The sequence below is a fragment of the Humulus lupulus genome, chromosome 1 (assembly GCF_963169125.1).
Source record: "Humulus lupulus chromosome 1, drHumLupu1.1, whole genome shotgun sequence".
Classification (NCBI taxonomy): Eukaryota; Viridiplantae; Streptophyta; class Magnoliopsida; order Rosales; family Cannabaceae; genus Humulus; species Humulus lupulus.
In genome coordinates this window covers 35,356,828-35,379,004 of record NC_084793.1, presented here as the reverse complement: position 1 = coordinate 35,379,004, position 22,177 = coordinate 35,356,828, and the positions used below count along the sequence as shown (strand labels likewise).

The 22,177-nt window shown below is 34.2% G+C and overlaps 2 protein-coding genes across 2 annotated transcripts; one reads left to right on the top strand and one right to left on the bottom strand.

Annotated features, from left to right (window-relative positions):
- The first annotated feature begins 5,677 nt into the window (after positions 1-5,677).
- On the top strand, positions 5,678-9,731 carry LOC133791023 (pectin acetylesterase 3-like). Its single transcript, XM_062228907.1, has 13 exons — positions 5,678-6,188; positions 6,388-6,470; positions 6,565-6,694; positions 6,787-6,860; positions 6,982-7,068; positions 7,163-7,287; positions 7,469-7,529; positions 7,713-7,766; positions 7,854-7,931; positions 8,216-8,321; positions 8,440-8,585; positions 8,970-9,073; positions 9,415-9,731. The coding sequence occupies exons 1-13, from the start codon at positions 5,981-5,983 to the stop codon at positions 9,641-9,643; spliced, it is 1,485 nt and encodes a 494-aa protein (XP_062084891.1). The 5' UTR covers positions 5,678-5,980; the 3' UTR covers positions 9,644-9,731.
- Positions 9,732-9,914: 183 nt separating this feature from the next.
- LOC133791031 (uncharacterized) lies at positions 9,915-11,440 on the bottom strand. Its single transcript, XM_062228917.1, has 2 exons — positions 10,459-11,440; positions 9,915-10,364 (listed from the first exon to the last, which is right to left on the bottom strand). Exons 1-2 carry the CDS (start codon positions 11,279-11,281, stop codon positions 10,276-10,278), a joined length of 912 nt encoding a protein of 303 aa, XP_062084901.1. The 5' UTR covers positions 11,282-11,440; the 3' UTR covers positions 9,915-10,275.
- Positions 11,441-22,177: the final 10,737 nt, after the last annotated feature.

Genomic DNA, 22,177 nt, shown 5'->3' with positions numbered 1-22,177 from the left:
GAGCAACAAGAGTATTGAGCTAAACTTGAAAGGTTGGCAAGGGATTAGCAAGAACACATCAATATATGAGGTAAGCCTTTAGAGTTTTCAGTTTCTGGTTTGGTTAGTTAAGCTATGGTGTCTAAGCTGAGTTGATGGGAACTTTAGGGGAATTCAAGCCAAGGAATTGGGGAAGAACAAGCTAAGGAGGTTAAGAAGTTAACTTGAAATCGAATTTCCATCAAAGGTATAAATTCTGAACTTTAAACTTTGAAGTTTTGACTGTGTTTTGCTGAATTCTGAAGTCTAGGAGTGACTATGGTGAATTTTGGGATTAGAGATGCATGTGGTTGGATTTTATGTGGTTATGATGCTTGGGATGAGTTAGACATGTTAGTGAGCTTGATTTTGAGTTTGGTGAAGGTTTGGAGAAGTTTTGGTTAAGTTTGGCTCGGGGAAATCGCAGGAAGGGAAAATGTGGTGTTGGCAGTCTGTGACTAGCGCTACAGCGCTAGCCTTTGGGCGCTGTAGCGCTAGGCCAAGCTTGTTGAGGGCATTTTGGTTCTGTTTGTAGCGCTGTAGAACCCTCCAATGAGCGCTGTAGCGCTACTCTGTCTTCAGAAAAGGATTTTAGGGTTATTTACAAGGGTTTTTGACCAAGGGTTCGGGGTTCGATTCCACCACCCTGTTTGGTGGAATTAGGACTTCCCGAGGGCTCGGGATTGGTCCTGAGGCTAGGTTATGGACTTGAGGGTTGGTGATGACTTTGGCCTATGATTGTGAGTAGGTTCGCGCTAGGGCTCGGGAAGGATCGTGCTTAAGAATTTCATTGAGCAAAGCTAGCAAATTCAAAGGTAAGAAAACTGCACTCGGTTATATGTTTGTGATGGGACTAAGTGCTCCTGATATCTGTATAATGTCAATGATGGTATTATGCCATGGGACATGTGAAAAACGGCCTAAGGGCGTCGTATACAATATTTGCGCACAGGGCGCGACTTAGCCACTGGTAGCCAAGGACAGCTTAATATTCACTGAGCTTGGTTTAAGCGGGTCGGAGTCAGTGGGATAACGGAGGGTGCGGCCTGAGGGCACTAACCCTAGTTATCATTTGTAATTTGGTGTATGATATGTGTTGATATGTTTAGTATGTTGAATACTTGATTATTCTGAATGTTTATATGGTTGGGAATATGTTATGCAATATGAGATATTGGATTGTCTGTTGATTGCTTATGCTCTGTTATTGTGTTTTCTTGCTGGGCCTTGGCTCACGGGTGCTACGTGGTGCAGGTAAAGGCAAAGGCAAGTTAGACCAATCCTAAGATGGAGAGTTGCGGGGCTGAATGTACATAGCCAGCTGTTCGGTCGCCATGGCCGAGGAGTGGATCAGGACAGAGATTGCCTAATTGTCTGTTTTGCCTTAATATGGATAATACTGCATTTAATTCTTGAATCTCTTGTAAATGGTTTTAATCTTAATATTTTTGGGATCCCGTGTCAACAGGAAATGTTTCTTTATAAGAAATGTGACTTTTAAGACCAAAACATTTTAACCCTAGTTCCATTATAGTTTCAGAAACACGTTCTTAATTAAATGACTTGATTAGCAAGTCTAGCACTTTTATAAACACACAGTGTAACGGTCTTGGCTATCCAGGGCGTTACAATTCTACTACCCGGTTTAGTAGAAGGAGGCTAGTATGTTATTCTGAGCTTTCAATTGGTTTAGGTTTTAATGGTTATCTATTATCGCTTTGTGACTAGGGTTACCCTTAAGGCTCGTGATTGAGGATCGTGCTCGGGACCGCCTTACACCTTCAGCTCGGGACTTGAGGTAAAAAAACTGCACCTGGGTTGTGATCGGGGCTTGGACCCCTGTTAACAAACATAATTATATGTAAGATTGTGAATATATCTGTATCTGAGAATATCTGGATAGGCATGTTTGTTTGTGCTGCAATCGATTGCGTGTTCCACAATCTATTTATTTATTATATTTAATCTGAATGTCTGGCCTAAGGGAGTCGGGGCTGATATTAAGCGTGCGGAACGCAACCTAACCTAAGCGTTCCAAGGTCCGTTAAATAACTAGATGGCTTGGCCTAAGGGAAACGAGCCTAAACGTTTATGAATAAACAAAAGTGCATTTTTGCTCTTAACTAACTGTATTGAATGCTGATATTGAATTACATGTTGGAATAAATTTTTTATCATTACCTAGCTTATTGCTTATGCTCTGTTGTCATTGAATTGATCGATCTAAGTTTACTGCATATATATTGTTGTTCATTTGTGATTGTGAATTAAGTTTTCTTGCTGAGCCTTGGCTTACGGGTGCTATGTGGTGCAGGTAAGGGAAAGGAAAAGCTGGACCAGCCGTGAGTTGGAGAACTTTAGGGGCGGTGTGTACATCAGTAGATGCTCGACCGCCACGACCGAGGGTTTGACAGGGATTAGAGCCAAATTGTATTTTGCCACTTAGCTGGCTTCTGTTGTAATTATTTTTAGGGTTGTGTTGATGCGGTTCTTCGACAACAGATAATTATATGAATAAAGAGATGGATTAGTGCTAAATGATGAACCTTAATATGTGAATAATCTCAAAGGAAGGTTGTAACTCGCTAGCTCTTTTTTAGGTGGTTCGAAGGTTAAAATCCCTCTAGTCCACCAGTCAATATTTTTGATATATCTCTGATATACCCTACAGGGTATTTCTTTACAAATTCGAAGCCAACCCTTTGCAATTCCCAGGGTCTCCATATTTATAGGGGGAGGACACCTGGGTGTTGGCAAAGGGGGTCATCCCGTGACCTTCTTACCTATCATGTCACTTCTGTGACATTCATGATTAATTCCTAAAACCTGACAATGAAGTGTGGTCTAATCAATAGGTAAGGGGGATAATGGGCCACTGTAGAGTCCAAGAACTTTACTTAGCTAGTTAGATAGTAGTATTATAGTAATAGTAATAGTATTTTTATGACTGTGGATTTATGGTTCAGACCGGGATTTATTTGGACACTCATAGTAACACTTGTAGATTTTCTAAGTTTAACCTATAGTTTAAGAATATTAATTTTAACCTAAGGTTTGATTAATATGACTGATATTGGTGGTGATAAATATTATATTATAAGGTTTAGATAGACCCAATAAGAAAGTAACACTTGTCACATGTATGTTTAATGACAATTAAGTATTTTTGAGGAATAAATTTATTAAGAGTAAAATTTGAATATCCTAAGGTCAGTCAGCAACTTTGAAAACGTTAGATGGCTTAGTCAATGCTGTTTACTCAATTCAAATTAAGCTAAAAATGTGTAATTTCGTGTTTAAATGTTCAGCGTATGCCGATATATCGCAGCTATAGGGGGCGATATATCGCAGCACGAAGATACGAAAAACACGAAACGTCGCATGATTGCCTCGGACATACTGGCCCAGGCGACATATCGCCTACAGGGGGCGATATATCGCCTCCTTCAAGGCATTTTGAAACTTTTTGAAAATGTTCTCCATTCAAATCTTAAACCTCTTGATAAGTCCAACATCTTTCTGAACGAGTCTTCAGCCTCTGCTGAACGATAATTCAAATGTTTTTCACTTAAAAAGCCATTATTTTTATTCAAGTTAAATGAAGATCTTTTCACTCTTAAACTCTATAAATAGGACCTAGTACCCAGCCATTTATTCATTCTTCAAGCTAAGTTCAGAGGCTGCAAGTTGCTAGGTTATTGTGAGAGTGTAAACACTTGGGTTGGGGATCATAAGCTTGATCACTATAAGCTTACCAAACACTTGGGAAGTAAGGTTTATAGCTTATTTCGGTTCAAGGTTTAGATCGGTCATATAAGTCATCAAGGTATTCCAAAACTCTAGTCCATTTCTGTATTGTTTTCCTTGAAATTCTTATAGTTTTCTACTCAGCCCCTAACTTCATTCTTTATTCTTGGATAGGAAATTTAAGTTCTTGAGCATAAGGTTTTTGGTAAGTATATTCTTGATGGTATAGCTCTTTCTTCACTTTCATCTCTTTTTCTTCAATATACTCACCCTGTTGTAAATGGTTTTTAGGAGTGTTCCAAGGTCCCAAACCTGTTCTCATATCCCGGTAATTTGGTAAGGAAAATAGGATAGGATGCTATATGTTATATTATGTGTTATCTTATAATATATGTGTTATGATTAACCTATGATTTATGTGATGTTATGTATGTTTGTAGACTTTGGCATATGACCTGTATAACTAACAAGCCCCAATAAATTTATGGGCATATGACTTGCTTAGCTAGCAAGTCCCACAAATCTAATGGACATATGACTTGTTTGTTTATGGGACCCCAAGTAATAATGGCCATTATAGTATGTATGTGACATATGTTTATGATATGTTTTATGTTACATTATGAATTTTATGTATATGGTTTATGTGTTAGATTTTCCTTGCTGGGCATTAGGCTCACTCCTTTTATGTTTATATGTGCAGGAAAATAGCTTTGGTGGCGGGAAAGGTTCTTGGTAGTTTGGGCATGTGTATTGAGGTGGAATGGAATCGAAGGGCCGAGAGTTCGATTCGAGGATGAAGTTTCTTTACTTATGGTTTATATGTATTTTTCCGCATTTTACTATGTAATCAATTATGTTATGTTTTTCTTTTAAAACAATGGGATCCCATGTCCTACTTAAAGTTTTATATAGTTTAACATTTGTTTTTACAAGATTTTAATGAAGTAATATTTATTTCCCTTGTAAGTTTTATTAAAGATTAGTGTCTATGTATAGTTTTCGTTAATGGTCCAAAGTCTAGAGTAGTTGGGTCATTACAGCCGCATGGCCCAAACCAGTCGTGGGGTGCCTGAACACGCACGCTTATGCTGCGTGTCTGAGAATTCAGGAATGGAGTAGACACGTGATGTCTGATATGCACACGTTTACATTGCGTGGTTGACTTTATAAAGGGTCGGATGTGTCAGCTCCAGGTCGTACCTCGAGCTTGATGTAGTCTCAGCTCGTGGTGTCCACACTGCTGACCCGATGCCTTTGGGTATTCTTGCTAAACCTTTGGCTACCTCGAGCTAAAGAGGTAGAGACTCGTAACAACAGCTCCGGGTAGGTGGCTTCCACGTGGCTGATAGGATTATGTCATTTTCCAGCTCGCTAATAACTCGTGGATATTTAAGGCGTACATGTTGTAATTGCCTTGTAAACACATTTTTGGAATCCTGTGTATAAATTCTTACTTTTTAATGAAAAAAACTATTTAATAATCAAAATCTTTTAACCATAATCATTTAATTGACCTTAGTAACACGTTTATGTTCAAACGAAAGTCATGCACTATTTATACACTATTTAAAATACAAAATATAATAATTTTGGCTATCTAGAAAATTACACTGTATTTTCCTAATCTCTCCATTCATCCTAATCTCTGCCAATCATAGCGTAAATCCATAAGCCATATTCGTTGAATTTGTAGTCTTAAGTGCTCATAAAGCATTATCCTTTACGGTCAAATGTGTTGAAAACCGAAAAGATAAAAAGCATGTAATTTCTTCCATACCTTATTTTTCAATGGAAAAACTAATAATAAATAAATAATTTTGGAATGTTTAGGGGAAAGCAAGAGCGAGAAACACGGTTCCCCGATTTGGTTGGGACATCAAATGTTAAAAAAAAACATGAAAGAAAATGCACGCTTTTCCAATTCCAAATCGACAATATATTATTCTTCAGCAAATAAAAAAAAGAAAAAAATCCACAATATTACATTATTACCAAAAATTGCACTTATTACCAAAAATTATTATGTTTATCTAAATCATTTTATCCCCCCCCACAATAATAAAAAAAAATGCCATTTGCACAGTGACAGAGATGTGAATCTAATGAAGGCATTACTGTTATTAATACTGTATTGTGTTCACGTCTGGGCTGCACTGCTCCTCAAGCCTCAAGCGAAGAAGAGTGAAGAGAGAACATAAAGGCTCAGCTGGTGATGAAGAAGAAGTTGATGATGGTGGTGTTGATTGCGGCACTGCTGGCTCTTTCGTCGGTTGGCCATGCCTCTGCTCTCTCCGAATCAGAACAAGAAAGAGTGTATTCTTTGTTTGATGAGAATGGCTCCTCCGCCGCAGCCCAACAACAACCTCAGCCTCTCATGGTTCCCCTCACTCTCATCTCCTCTGCTGCTTCTACTGGAGCTGGTTTGATCTCTCTCTCGCTCTCTCTTAATATTGGCCATAGATCTCCTCCACTGTTGAATATGCTTCACTTTCATGTCACATTCCTAAAGTTCCCTGCTTTTTGTTAAAATATACACTTGTTTGGAAAACCCGAGTTGGGTCTTCTCTTACTCACATATTCAATATCACTGAGTTTTGACTTTTGAATGTGAAACGACAGTGTGCTTGGATGGAACACTGCCCGGTTACCATCTTCACCCTGGCTCTGGATCGGGCGCAAACAGCTGGCTCATTCAGCTGGAGGTGTTCACTTGCTCACTCACTCATCTCATTCATACGGATCGATTCCCTAACTTGGCTTTTACTTCTACTTGGTTTCTATTCTATTCTCTAATAGGGAGGAGGGTGGTGTAATACTATCCGAAGTTGTGTTTATCGGAAAACAACTCGCCGTGGTTCATCAAAATTTATGGAAAAGCAGCTGCCTTTCACCGGATTATTGAGCAATAAACCTGAAGAAAATCCTGGTCTCATCTCTATTTATGTAACAATACACTATTTATATATGCTTAGCTTGCAGTGTACATTGTTTTACCGAGCTTACTCTTCATGCTCACAGATTTTTATAACTGGAACCGAGTCAAGCTACGTTACTGTGATGGGGCATCGTTTAGTGGAGACTCTCAGAATGAGGTTTAAACAACATCTTGATTAATCATACTTACTACTACTTACCTCTTTGATGAAACATGTTTTGTCTTTTCCTTTTAATTTGTTGTATTGATTTCTAGAATGATTTTGACTCTTCTCTCAGGCTTCTCAACTTTATTTCCGAGGACAACGGATATGGTTGGCTGCCATTCAAGAGTTACTCTCAAAGGGGATGAAGAATGCTCAACAGGTTTTGATTTTACAACCAATTTCAATGTATTCCTTTGTCATCTATTTGGATTTGATTGATGCTCTTAGTTATCATTTACACTATTTCACTTCAGACTCTTCTATCTGGATGCTCTGCTGGGGGTCTAGCCTCCATACTACATTGTGATGAGTTCAGGAGCTTCTTCCCAGAAACTACCAAAGTGAAATGTCTAAGTGATGCTGGATTATTCCTCGATGCGTAATAACCCACACTCTTTTAACTTCTTTAAAACTTTATTATTCTTGTGGTTTATGTCACCGTGGAAAATACAATATTGAGGATGCAAAGAACAAGCACTGTCAACATGATAATTTCCAATTATTTAATGGAGAAAAAAGACTTTTAACTTTTTTTCTTTTTTCTTTTTTTAACTGTGTAGAACTGATGTATCTGGTGGGCACACCCTGAGGAATTTTTATAAAGGCGTGGTTTCCTTGCAGGTAGTGTGATAAAGCTACTGTTTAGTGTGTGCTGACTTGATCCAAAGTTCCCCAAGTTCATCCATGTCTTGTATTGTTACAATAATTTCGGAATAAAGCTTGGTCGAACAGTAACTCATGGCTTTTCGAAACATTTGTGCTTGACAAACTTCTTTTTGTTTTTTGCTGACAAAATTCTTCCAGGAGGTGCAAAAAAAATTGTCAGGAAGTTGTACCAACCACCTGGATCCCACCTCGGTGAGCTTGTCTTATCTTGATTGTGTTATCATTGCATGAGTTTCAGCTAAGAATATGATTAATTGTATCTCTCTCTCTCTTTCCCAGTGTTTCTTCCCTCAGAATTTGATTGCAAATATTAAGACTCCACTGTTTCTATTAAATGCTGCTTATGATGCGTGGCAGGTAATGTTCTATTTTCAGTTCTTTTTCTTCAAAGCTATATGCACTATTGTATGGGGACCTTCACACCAAGTAAACCTACTAGTACCCATTGAGGCATCTTTCTAAAAAGATTGGTGTCATTACTTGGGATGATTATTGAGTTTACTGTCTAAACACATAGTCTAGCATTGTCCAGTTTAATCTTTTCTGCTTTTGGGTACAACTACATTCTTTTGATTTTTTAAACGGAGATGGACACGTTTTTCCTTAGCTCAGTGTCAAATTTCATGTGTTGCGATCAACAGCTCCAAGCTAGTTTAGCTCCCCCATCAGCTGATCCTCACGGTTCGTGGAATGAATGTAAATTAAATCATGCACGTTGTAATGCATCCCAAATCCAGTTTCTTCAAGGTGATCTTTTTTTTCTTTCCACTTTCTATCATGTTTTGATTTTCTTTACGCATAGCACGGATTAAAATTATATGCATACTAACTTAATGTTTCCATTTCTTCCATCTGAATTAAGCAGACTTCAGAAATCAAATGATTGATGCCATTAAAGGCTTCTCATTGTCCAGTCAAAATGGTTTATTCATAAATTCCTGTTTTGCCCATTGCCAGTCTGAGAGACAAGATACATGGTTTGCTAACGATTCTCCTGTTCTCGAAAGCAAGGCATGCTCTACTTCTACCTCTACCTAAATCTCGTATTATCTAATTTTTCATATCAATGGCAACAAGATTCCTCTAAATTAAGCTGGTATGTTTACCATAAGGTAAAAGTAGCATGATATACTGCATAATTGGTGCGTGAGAAAACGCCAAAGATGTTCCACGATGTATTGCTGCTAATGGTGATGTCCTACAGGCAGAAGCTTTAAGAAGCAACCTGGAAGGGCTTAAGAATACACTGTGACTAGATTAATATGTTATCATAAGAAACGGTTGTGGTGCCATGTGATAATAGTAAACTAAAGAAGCCTTTGTTTTTGTCTTTTAAAACGAAGGATGGTTATATAAACTGTTAGTAACTAACTTTGGTCACATTCCCATTTGCAGGCAATTGCAATATCTGTTGGAGACTGGTACTTTGATAGAGAAAAGATCAAAGCAATTGATTGTGCATATCCCTGTGACAACACCTGCCACAATCTTGTGTTTAAGTGAGTACTCAAACTAACCATTCATTCCTTAGTGGTCACCTACTAGTACTACCTACCATTGAAATATCAATTGACGAAATTGTATCAATCATTTTTATCTAAATAAAAGATTCAGTGCTTTGCTTGCATAACTGTATCAGTCATTTCAGTTGAGTTTGATCTCCGAACCAAAAAAGAATATAAACTCCAATCTAATTCTCTCTCACCTAGATATTAGTATATTCGTGTTCATTAAAACAATTCCACGAACTTGGCTTTCTAACAGCCTAGATATTAGATTTCTTCTCTCCATGTCAATCATGGTTTGTGAGAGAAACTGAAATAAATATTTTGCTCTGCAGCAATGAAGATTCATCCCCCAATACTATGGTCTATGAATCTAAGTCCACAAGATTAACAACATTTACCCTCCAAAATCTGTCAACTTTGGCTTCCATGACGCCTCTAATATGTTTTCATTGCATCATTTTATTATGTGGTTGGGGTTTTCGTATGAGTAAGCCAATGCTATTGTCCTATGGCCTTGGATTAATTTTATTTTCATACTATTTCGAGCAGTCGAGTGCATGATTTTTGTTTCAGTAGTACGCACTTAACTTATAACTTTGTTCGATCAGTGTAACATGTGTTAGTAATGCATTCTTAACTTATAACTTTAGAGGGTTTACTTTGTTCGATCAGTGTAACATTTGTTGGTAATGCATTCTTAACTTGTAACTTTAGAGGGTTTACTTTGTTCGATAAGTGTAACATGTGTTGGTAATGCATTGTAGTAATTATCGAAAACCACACAAGTACAAAAATGTGAGAAAAGGACATGTTTATTCCTCTAAACCAAAACTAGAGAAAATAGTTCATGTTTCTGTGTATTAGTATTTACATTGCAGCTAGAAGATGTACATAGGATAAGTAGCCAGAGCAGGCACTCACACACAACTAATTTCAAAAGCCAAACAAAAAATATGTTGAAAGTAACTAATAACTGTCTTCATTTCCCTTCCCACATCTGTGTATTTACATTGGTATGGATATTCTTCTCACCCCCACTCCCCCTCCCACTCCCACTCAAATTGTATCAAAAGTTCATATACGAAATCAAATGAAATAAAAATTACACCAGCATATGCTGCAAAAATTCTTTTAAAAAAAACACGAATACTAATTCAAAATGGCTTAAACTAAACCCAAAAAAAAGTACTGGGTCAAGGAGTTGCGTGTCGAGATGTGGATGCCAGTGCCACAGCTTGTGCCCAAACCTTGAGACGGGCCTTTACATCTCGAGGGTCATCGCCTGAAGTGCCATAATTCGTGTACGACAGACAAGTTAGGACAACAATAACACGAAGCAAACACCAAAGATTTGAAGTACATGTGTATGTATATACCTGGGCTAGAGATACGCCAACTAGGGGAGTTGCCACCGCTAGTAGAACTGGCAGTGTCGAAGGCCATAGTGTTAATATTACCTGGCACAACAGTATCCAACTCCAACTCAAATCCAAGCTCTTTACAAGCCTTGACTTCGTCCATATCCATGCGCAGCGACCTCTGCCCTCCCTTGGGCCTAGTTATGAGTACAGGCAGTGGCTCCTGCGGCTCCTGTAATATTGGCTGATCATCACTGATCCGAGTATGACTATCCACCAAGTAGTCTTTCATCTCCCAAAACACAGTGTCACGCAGCAACCTCTCCTTCATGATTCTCCTCCTCCTCATCCTCCGCCGCCTTCTGGTGCTCTTCATATCGTCCGCCGCCTCAGTCTCGCTAGCACACTCTTTGCAGCCTAATACTTCAACTGGGATTGGTGTGGGAGGCCCCCGCGTCCTCCGCCTTGGTGGGGTTGCCGGAAGTGAGTAACAGCCGCCGGCGGAGGTTGAGTCTTTGTCTGAGTCGGAAGATAGTCCTTTATTCATAAGGAGTGGTGGTGGTTTATTCCCAACATCGGAGAATCCGTCTTCCACGTCGCCGTCTCCGCCGTCGAAGCTTTCAATGGACAGTCGTGACATGTACGTGCCCATATCATCGTCGTCGTCTTCATCAGCACCATAGGTTGAGCTGCTGGTACAGATGGAAAGCCTGGAGAAGTTTTGGTTGGGGTGATGATGAAGAAGACGAGGATGAGGATCATCGAAATCAACGTCGTCATCATCCAAGACATCTTGCATAGAAATACATGAGCGGATTTTCATGCTCTCATCTGAAGCCATTGGTGGTGAAGAATAAGAAGAAGAAAAGGAGGAAGAGTGAGTGAGTGTTTTGTGCTATTTATGATAATGAGTAAGTGTGAGAGTATTAGTGGCGTTTGAGCTTTTGGGAGTCATTCGTTTGGTGATGATGAGGTAGTTAAAGGTTATAAGAATTCCATCCCCCTTACACCTTCCACTATTTATTGCTCCATCCTTTGCTTTTACGACCTTTTTTAATATTCATTCAATCATTCAAAAATTTCCTAATATGCCCCTCCCTCATCTACCTTTAGATCACTCCACTTTTTCTCTTTTTCCTCCTTTCACGGTGGCCCCCACTTTTTGGTGAGAAAAGAAATGGTCCTGTACTAAAGACTAGAGTAAGGAAGCGTATAATTATGTCACAATTCGGTAAAAGATAACTAATACATTAATTAGTATGGTTGAGCTTATTTTTGTTGTTGTATATCAAATCATATATTAATATAGAGAAAGAAATAGAGAAAATGGTATGATAACACCACTAGGAGCATATGAATAGTAAAAGTGGTGATGAAATCCAAAAGGAAGAGCCTTTTTTTTTGTGTAATTTTATCCAAAAGGCAAAGGGAAAAGGATAAAGATGAACCCTATTGATCACAAACATGTGTAATAGTTTGAATTTTTGATTTGAAGTTTTATTAATATTATTGTTAAGGAAAGGTTTGGTTGGTTTGACTACATTTGGTTTGGTTTGGTTTTGGTATACGTGGCAACAAAGAGAGGGAGAGTGGGGCCACTCTCCGACCAAAGACATTTGATGATGTAATGTGAAACGCGTTTTGAACACTGAAACAAAACTCCTCTACTGCCCTATCAGCACTGCTAGTCATGACATGTGTCCGCGCTTTCATTGCTATTCATTCTAATTCTATACTTTTTCCTTTTTTTTTTCCTAAGATAAAATCACATATTTACTAACTATATATAACCCCTTTGTCGTCTTCTTTTATTCACGTCACATTCTCACATCTGTGTGTGTTTTTCTCTTTTTAATTTTTGCCCTTTTTATCTGAATATTGTCGTCTTCTACCATTTGAGAGATACATATTGATATTTAGTACATTAGCATTATGTTCTCTTTTGTGCTGTATTGATCGAATAATTAACAAAAATAAAACAAAATAAAAAGGAGAGGCGTATGTCGTAACAGGGCGGGCCATGATTTATGAGCATTGTTATTAAACACTACTAGATTTCAACACAAGTATGAAGTTGCGTCTCAAGAATGATTAGTAATTTTTCATAATAAATATGTGATATGTGATATTTAATATTAAATTATATTAATAACGATATTATAACTTGGTGTTATTAGCCATTGTTGGTGCCTAATAGCATTTTTAGTAACAGAGAAACTGAACTGCATGCCTGGCATGCAATGTATGATGAGTAGAATGGGTTCATCATAATCATACATATATGTCAGAGAATCACACACACACACAACTAACGTACAAATTTAAAGCGGTGATGGGGTCACCTATTATTCTATCTATATACATACAAATAAATATACAATACAATTACAAATGAATATATCTCAAAACTTTGCAGTAGTAAGGTATAGGAACATTATAATTATTATTATTATTATTATTAGCAGTAGCTACCACTGAATTGTTAATCCGTTTCAATTCTATAGTTTAGGCTTCACACGTTCAATATATTAATTTTCAGTTCGATCTATGGTTGACATTTAATTAAAATAAAATGATGTTATTACATCAGATTAATTTGGCTTACGAATAATTTTGATTTTATTATTTTAGACTGGTGCTGATTACCCACCCTTTTTCATAGATAAATATAATCAAATATATATAGAGAGAAAGGAGAATGATGTGAGAAATAATTAATATATAAATATTTATAATGTTAATGAAGAAGAATAGAACGTGGCAACCTTGTAGTTAGTTGAGCCTCTTAATTTCTAACTACTTCTTAATCGGTCGTATAATTAATGGTTCACTTCTACTGCTTGCCAACCAGTCAATATTGACTAATCTTTATTGATAATTACTTTCAAGAAAACACTTCTTTTTATATTATTGATTATATGGTCATTTCTTATCTACCTAATTCTAAACTAATATATATCTTATCTATTCTATATAGAAAGTGAGTAAAAATTCCAAATTTGTTGTTTTAACAGTTTTTTATTTTTTTTAATTAATTTTAACAGAACATTTTTATATTTAATAGAATATTTTTATATTTAATGGTAAATTATACACGTGATTTAAACTTAAATAAAATTTTAATAAATAAATAATTAAACAATTTAAAATATGATATTTTTGAGATATTTTATAATAATAATTATTTAAAAATAATAAACCATAAGTTTTATAACTTAAATAAAATTTAGTTATACTTAAATTTAAATTTCACGTAGTAGAATAATATCATATTAAACATATAATATAATATAATCTATTATCAACTAGCAACAAACTTAACTTTAAAATCTACGCATCATATTAATATTACATTAAATATATAATATATAATTTCTTGTTGTCACTGCCAAAGTAAAAAATTAGAACAAACAAAAACTTTTAAAAAATTAATTAATCAAAATAGTTGATGCATGTATACTACTCTACACTATAAGTTTTTCTATTCTTATTTTCTTTTTATTATTAATTTCTTTTTAAATATTATTGTAATTTATATACACATGTCATATAACCATATATATATATATGTCAAATGTTATATTTAGTTGTCATATATGTATAGATTATTGATATAAATATTTATATATACTATAAAATTATAATTCATTATATTATATATATATATATTTAAAAAAAGTGATTGAATTTTTATTAAAATTATAGACAATATTTTCCCCTAATTTTTTTAATATATTTATGTCATACATTATATTAAACATTTTTTATTTATTTTTATGAATGTATAAGCATGTTTACAACTTTAAAATTTTGCATCTACCTATTATATATATATAGGGTAATTCTATGGTGCATACCTGAAAAGGTATGTGCATGCCTTTTTGTATTTATCGACTCGTGAATAATTTTTGGCGCGATTTTTTTAATGACTGAGTTTATTGTAGTTATTTAGAGCATTCTGCAAATTTTCAGGAAATTCCGAATAATTTACAATGTCGAAAACTAGATTCAAATAGGTTGTTGCACGCGTGACTAATTTTTTTTTTATACGAGTGGAAAACAGTCTATTTGAACCTAGTTTTCGGCATTGTAAATTATTCAGAATTTCCTGAAAATTTGCAGGATGCTCTAAAGAACTACAATAAATACATTCATAAAAAAAATCACGTCGAAAACTATTCATGAATCGAAAAATACAAAAAGTCACAAAAGGTATACACGATAACAATACCCTATATTTATATATATAGATATTTTCTGTATCCACTGCACGTGCCAACTGTCGTATTCATATTTTGTGTGCATATATATATATATATATATATATATATACTAGTGTATGGCTCGTGCCTAAGGCACGAGCAACCCGTTAACATTGTTACTTATTTTTCTCTAACATTTTGCTTCTTACCAAAAAACTCAAAGTGATTTAAAAATGAATAAGTAAAGAAATATTTTTATGGTTTGAATTCTTGTAGGTGAAGAAAGTAAATGATAATATAAATAAATAGTTCATAATTAATATTTTTTTTTCTCTTAGCTTGGAAATTGAATTGGCTATGTTATTATTATTATTATGTATTTTGCCACTCCTCTAATTCTATGACAATTTTTCTTTGTTTAATAAATTGATATTTTGTGAGAAGATAACTTGGTTGTAAACTAATATTTTTCTAAATATTTAATTCAATTATTTACAACATCACAAATAGTTTATTAATTTGGAAGAAATAACGACGGCATTCGCCCATTAAAAAAAATAATAATAATGACTACCTTGCAAATCAATAAATTATAGATATAATTATTCTTAAAAACTCCAATAATGTGTAAAGGAAAAATTAAATGAGGATATTCAATAGAAAAGAAAACTAACACACTTATTACATTAAGTAGTTTTTTTTTTTTTTAAAAAAACTAACTATATACATTGGAAAAACTTCATAATAATATATTGGAAAGGAAACACCAAGTAAAATATCAAAAGAAAACTAACACACTTATCACACCGATCTAGCATGTAAAACATATATTTCAAATTAATTTAGATATTTGTCACATAAAAATGTATAAACATAAAATAACTGTTTAGCTAAAATCTTAATTAGTGAAAATATATTGTATTTGATAATTTTACAAAGTTAATAATACACATACAATAACAGACATATCCAGCAAAAGTTAATACGCATACATAGTTTTAATAATGTAAAAATAATTAAATTAAAAGAAAAAGAAAACAATAACATATAAATAAAATGAATAATCACATTTATCTTAAAAAAAATAATCATAAAATACTATTTCTTCTTTATTATTTAGAAAATAATTCTATAAAGTTGTAATATATTTGTTTATAATTAATATGAAACTAGTATATTTTTTTTGTACAAATAGTGTGATTTTATTTACAATAATCTTAAACAAAATTATGTTTGGTGGATATCTTTTGAGAATTTTGCTAGATATTGTAATATGATATTTTTAAAAATATAAATATGATAGTAAATAATTAAATAACATATATCATTTCATAATGTTAATATGTTTTTTTTTATATGACATAAAGAGTACAGATTTTATTTATTAAATTTAAAAAGAAAATATTATAAAAAAAATAATATGATATTTTGAAAAATATTTAATATGATATTAAATAATTAACTAATATATATCATATTATAATGTTAATATTTATTTAAATGATGACAAGACAACACATTTTAATTACTTAATTCTAAAAAATACTATTAAAAAATAAACTTCAATATAAAATAAGAGAAGAAAGGGAATAAAAATAATAATGAAAAAATATAAATATTCAAGTAAATTTAACTGAGTAATTAATTGAAGAAAAAACAAAAGTATACAATGATAGTATAAAAAAAATACATGGTAGATGATGGTTCTCCATTCAAAAAAACTTGACAAAACAAAAATAAGGTAACAAAATATATAATAAGTAAATAACATTAATAATAAAATATAAGTGTCAAATATTTATTTATTAGTAAAAAGACAGAATAATGTAATACATAGTGCGTAGACGTGTGATGATTTTTAAGATTAAAGAAATATAAAAAAAAAATTGAAAAGAAAAAACAAAATAAAAATAAAACAAAAAAGAAGGATGCCCAAAATCATCCGTGCATATATATATATACTAGTGAGAGTGGCTCGTGCCAAAGGCACGAGCAACCCGGTACCAGTGTTACTTTTTTTCTTACGTTTTACTCTTTATAAAAATAATATATTTTTGTTTTGAATTCGTGAAAAAATTAAATAATAATATAAATAAATAGTTCACAGTTAATAATTTATATTTTGTTTATAAAAAGAAGGATGACCGTATTTGTGTAATCAACACACCAGCATAGTATGACTCGAGCAACAAGCCTATCAATACGTGTAACTTTCACATGTATTAAACCACGTTGCATTCGTATGTATTAATATTCAATAAATGATGATAGCCTTTTATTATATTACTATATAAATGCAATGGACTAAATACAATATAATCATACATATTAAATTTATATATATAGATACTATATTGTATATTGTGCATATACAACTACGAATGAACATCATATAATTAGTGTAAATTATATATATTGGTTAATAGAAAAAATAAATTAAGAAAAAAACAAAAAAGAAAAATAACCCCGTATACTTAATACAATATAATATATATTATGCATATATAATTACGAATAACATAATATAAATCAGTTTATATTATATATATATATATACTATTTCACATAAAAAACAAATTAAGAAAAAAACAAAAAAGAAGAATGACTTACTGCATCCACGCAAAAATGACCCTGTATACTTAATACAATATAATGTATATTATGCATATACAATTACGAATAATATAATATAATCAGTTTATATTATATATATATATTATTTAACAGAAAAAATAAAAAAGAAGAATGACCCAAACACATATCCCTGCATATATATATATATATATATAGTATAGATATATATAAAATGGATCGAATAAGTAACCGCCACCAAATAGTACGAGGGCTTGGCCGCTTGATTCAATTTATCATATATAAATAGGTTTATTCAGCATATAAATACACAAAAGGACAATTAATTAACATGTAATATTGTTTGCTTGATAAACGTTTCTTCCTCTCCACTCCCAGATAACATATATAATAAAACATCAGATATCTTAAACAATGGACCCCAAGGACGGTGCAAGTCTCAGGCCGACTCTATGTATATATTTATATATAAATTACAATATTAAAAATCCTTTTTTTAATATATATAAATGTATATATACATCTCAAAACCATAAAATTTTGCCCCGTGTACTATTCTACACTTTCACGAGAAGAAGAAAATCGTCCGCAGATTTGACCAAATCTCCAACGATCATTATTTCCTATATATGATATGATAGTTTAGAGATGGAATCGGTCATCAAAATCTAACAATAATAATGATAGGGAAATTTCATATTATATGCATAATAATTTTGTAAATTTTTTTAATATGCCACCATAATTTATTATCCTAAATATATGACAATTTCAAATTTTTAGACAAAAATATCCCTAACATCGAAATTGCATCGCAATTGCATCGAAAAAGCATCGTTTGAGATAATAATCAAGTTTTCATGATTGTATCGAAATAGCATCGATTTGGCATCGATTTGGCATCGATTTGGCATCGATGTAGCATCGAAACACCATCGGCATCGATGTAGCATCGATGTAGCATCGAAATGGCATCGAAAAAGCATCGTTTGGGATAATAATCAAGTTTTCATGATTGCATCGATGTAGCATTGATTTGGCATCGAAGCACCATCGGCATCGATGTAGCATCGATGTGGCATCGAAAAAGCATCGTTTGGGATAATAATCAAGTTTTCATGATTGCATCGAAATAACATCGATGTAGCATTGATTTGGCATCAAAACACCATAGGCATCGATGTAGCATCGATTTGGCATCGATGCCGATGGTGTTTCGATGCCAAATTGATGTTACATCGATGCTATCATGAAAACTTGATTATTATCTCAAATGATGCTTTTTCGATGCCATTTCGATGCTACATCGATACTACATCGATGCTATTTCGATTCAATAATGAAAACTTGATTATTATCCCAAACGATACTTTTTCGATGCCATTTCGATGCTACATCGATGCCGATGGTGTTTCGATGCCAAATCGATGTTATATCGATGCTTTTTCGATGCAATCATGAAAACTTGATTATTATCCCAAACGATGCTTTTTCGATGCCATTTCGATGCTACATCGATACTACATCGATGCCGATGGTGCTTCGATGCCAAATCAATGCCAAATCGATGCTACATCGATGCTATTTCGATACAATTATGAAAACTTTATTATTATCCCAAACGATGCTTTTTCGATGCAATTTCGATGCAATTTCGATGTTAGGGGTATTTTTGTCTAAAAATTTAAAATTGTCATATGTTTGGGATAGCAAATTATGGTGGCATATTAAAAAAATTTACAAAGTTATTATGCATATAATATGAAATTTCCCTAATGATATCGACTATAATTAATTAACAAATAAATTAACTAAGCTTAATCATCCCAATTACATACATAATCCACTAACTAATTTTCTATATATCTTTTATATAATAAATGTGTAGATAATAAAATTTTTGGTTTTAATTTTTTTTTATTTTCTTAATGTTAACAGAATATTCTTATATTTAACACAATATTCATATATTTGAACTTTGAGATATTTTAGAATAATAATTATTTAAAAATAATAAAATCATATATTTTATAACTTAAATAAAATTTAATTAAACTTAAACTCACTTATTTGAATAATATCATATTAAACATATAATATAATTTACTGTCAATTAGCAACAAACTGTTTTTTTTTAAACTAACAAGAAACTTAAATTTAAAATTCATGTATAATACTTAATATTACATTAAGCATATAATATATAATCTCTTGTTGTCACTCTTAAATTCAAAAATTAGAACAAACATAAACTTAAACAAAAATAAATAAATAAATTATTTAATTAAAATATGATATTTATTTAAAATTTATATAACATTAATATAAATTTAATAAAAATAATTAATAAATTCTATAAAAAAACTAAGCAAACGTGCATTGCACGTTATTTGTATCTAGTAATATATAATAAATGTGTAGATAACGAAAATTCATGGTTTAAACAGTTTTTTATTTTTTTCCATTAACTCTAACGGAATATTCTTATACTAGGTAGAAGCAATGTGCAATGTACGTTTGTTTATTTTTAAAGTTATAAACATTGTCTATAATTTTAATAAAAAATAGTTCACTGTTTTAAAAAATATATATATATAATAGAATGAATTATATAATTCTATAGTATATATAAATATTTATATCAATAATCTCTACATATATGATATCTAAACACAACGTTGACATATATATATATATTTACATGACTATATGAAAATGTTATCCCCATTTCTTGTCAAGCGCCCAGATCCGCGTTTCAGGCCCACGGGCTGGCCAAATGAGTTTGGGCCCAGCCCAGGCCCGTTTGGCAAGAAGTATAATCGATATCGACGGCCCAATTCTGGGCGAGGCCCGAAGGGCGTCCGAGGAGTATTGTCTGGGACGGTCATCCGGGAAGTGGTATGTTTGGCTTCCAGATAACAGTCGGGATCAACGTGGGTGATCCCGAAGCCTGGTAAACGGTTCGGGCTCCTGGTAAATGGTCCGAGCCCATGGTAAATGGTATGGGACCTCGACAAACGGAGAGGTACAGTGGTAAACGAACCCGAGTCAGTTCTCCAAGGTTGGCAGGATAAAGCATCCGTGACCCTGACTTCGTCACAGGAAGCGTGGGAGTTGTCCCCTTGTTTCCCCTGCAGAAAAGGCCACCTCGGGATTGTACGCCGTTGGTTCGGACCTGCACAACCACTGGTCTGACCGATCTTTTCCCCTGAATCTTCCTCGTAACTCGAAATGCCCAGACCAAAGCTCCAATTTGTCGCATGATAGATATGGTTTGGGCTAGCCTGGTGGGTTATGATTAATATTTTTCTTTTATGTTTTAATCCTTTGTATTGGGCTTCCAATAGAGGAGCCAGCAGTATTTATACCTTTATTGGGCCCAGGTCAGCCCGGCCCAAGCCCAGTGCACCTGTGAACCTATAAATACGTGCAACAGAGCACTGGAGAAGGGATCTCCGTTTGGCGTGTATACAGTTACTCTGCTGAAACTTGTAGAAAACTCCATTGTAAGAAGCTCTCTAAGCTCTAATACAACTGACTCGTGGACTAAGGCTCATTAACGCCCCAACCACGTAAAAATCTGGCTTACAACTTCTAAACCCTTTCTCCCTAATCTCTCTTATCTTTTATTATTCTAGTTTCCGAAAAACTCAGTAAACATTTTGGTGCTTTCATTGAGAGCCTGAGAAAGCTAGTGTTGACATCAAACCTCTACAACAATGGTGAACACAAGACACACCACTTTCGACCCTACTAATCTAGAGCAGGGCAATGGAGAGCCATTGCCCACCCAACCTCTTCCTCAAAGTCCGCCTGAGGACATTCTCCATCAGATGTCCCAGCCTGACGAGTTGCAGAACTACGAAGGTGGAGCGGAGTACGAGGAGGACTACTACGAGGAAGAAGAGGAGAATGAGGGGGAATACCACGACGAAGCTGAGGATCCTGAGATCCCAGAAGGAGTGGACCCTAACCAGGAGGATCCGGAGATGACTAGGCTGAGGCAGCATGTAACGCCCTGGATAGCCAAGACCGTTACACTGTGTGTTTATAAAGTGCTAGACTTGCTAATCAAGTCATTTAATTTAAAACGTGTTATTGAAACTATAAAGGAACCAGTGTTAAAACATTTTGGTCTTAAAAGCCACATTTATCATAAGAAACATTTCCTGTTTACACGGGATCCCAAAAATATTAAGTTTGAAGACCATTTACAAAAGTCATAAGGTTTAAATACAATAACAAGCCATATTAAGGCAAAACAGACATTTAAGCAATCCCTGTCCTGATCCACTCCTCGACCATGGCGATCGAACAGTTGGCTATGTACATTCAACCCTGCAGCTCTCCACCTCAGGATTGGTCCATCTTGCCTTTGCCTTTACCTGCACCACGTAGCACCCGTGAGCTAAAGCCTAGCAAGAAAACACAACAACAGAGCATAAGCAATCAACAGACAAGTCAATATCTCATATTGCATCACATATTCCCAGCCATATACTCATACAATATAATCAAGTATTCATCATACTAACATGTTAACTCATATCATATAACAGTTCACAAATGATAACTAGGGCTAGCGCCCTCAGGCTGCTCCCTCTGTTATCCCACTGACTCCGGCCCGCTTAAACCGAGCTCAGTGAATATTAAGCTGTCCTCGGCTACCAGTGGCCAAGCCGCGCCCTGTGCGCAATTATTGTGTACGACACTCTTAGGCCGCTATCACATGTCCCATGGCATGATACCATCATTGACATAATACAAATATCGGGAGTACTTAGTCCCATCACAAACATATAACCGGGTGCAGTTTTCTTACCTTTCGATGCACTAGCTTTGATCACTCGACTCCTTGAGCACGATCCCTAGCGCTCACCTAAACACAACCATAGGCCAAAGTCATCATCAATCCTCAAGTTCAAAACCTAGCCTCGGGGCCA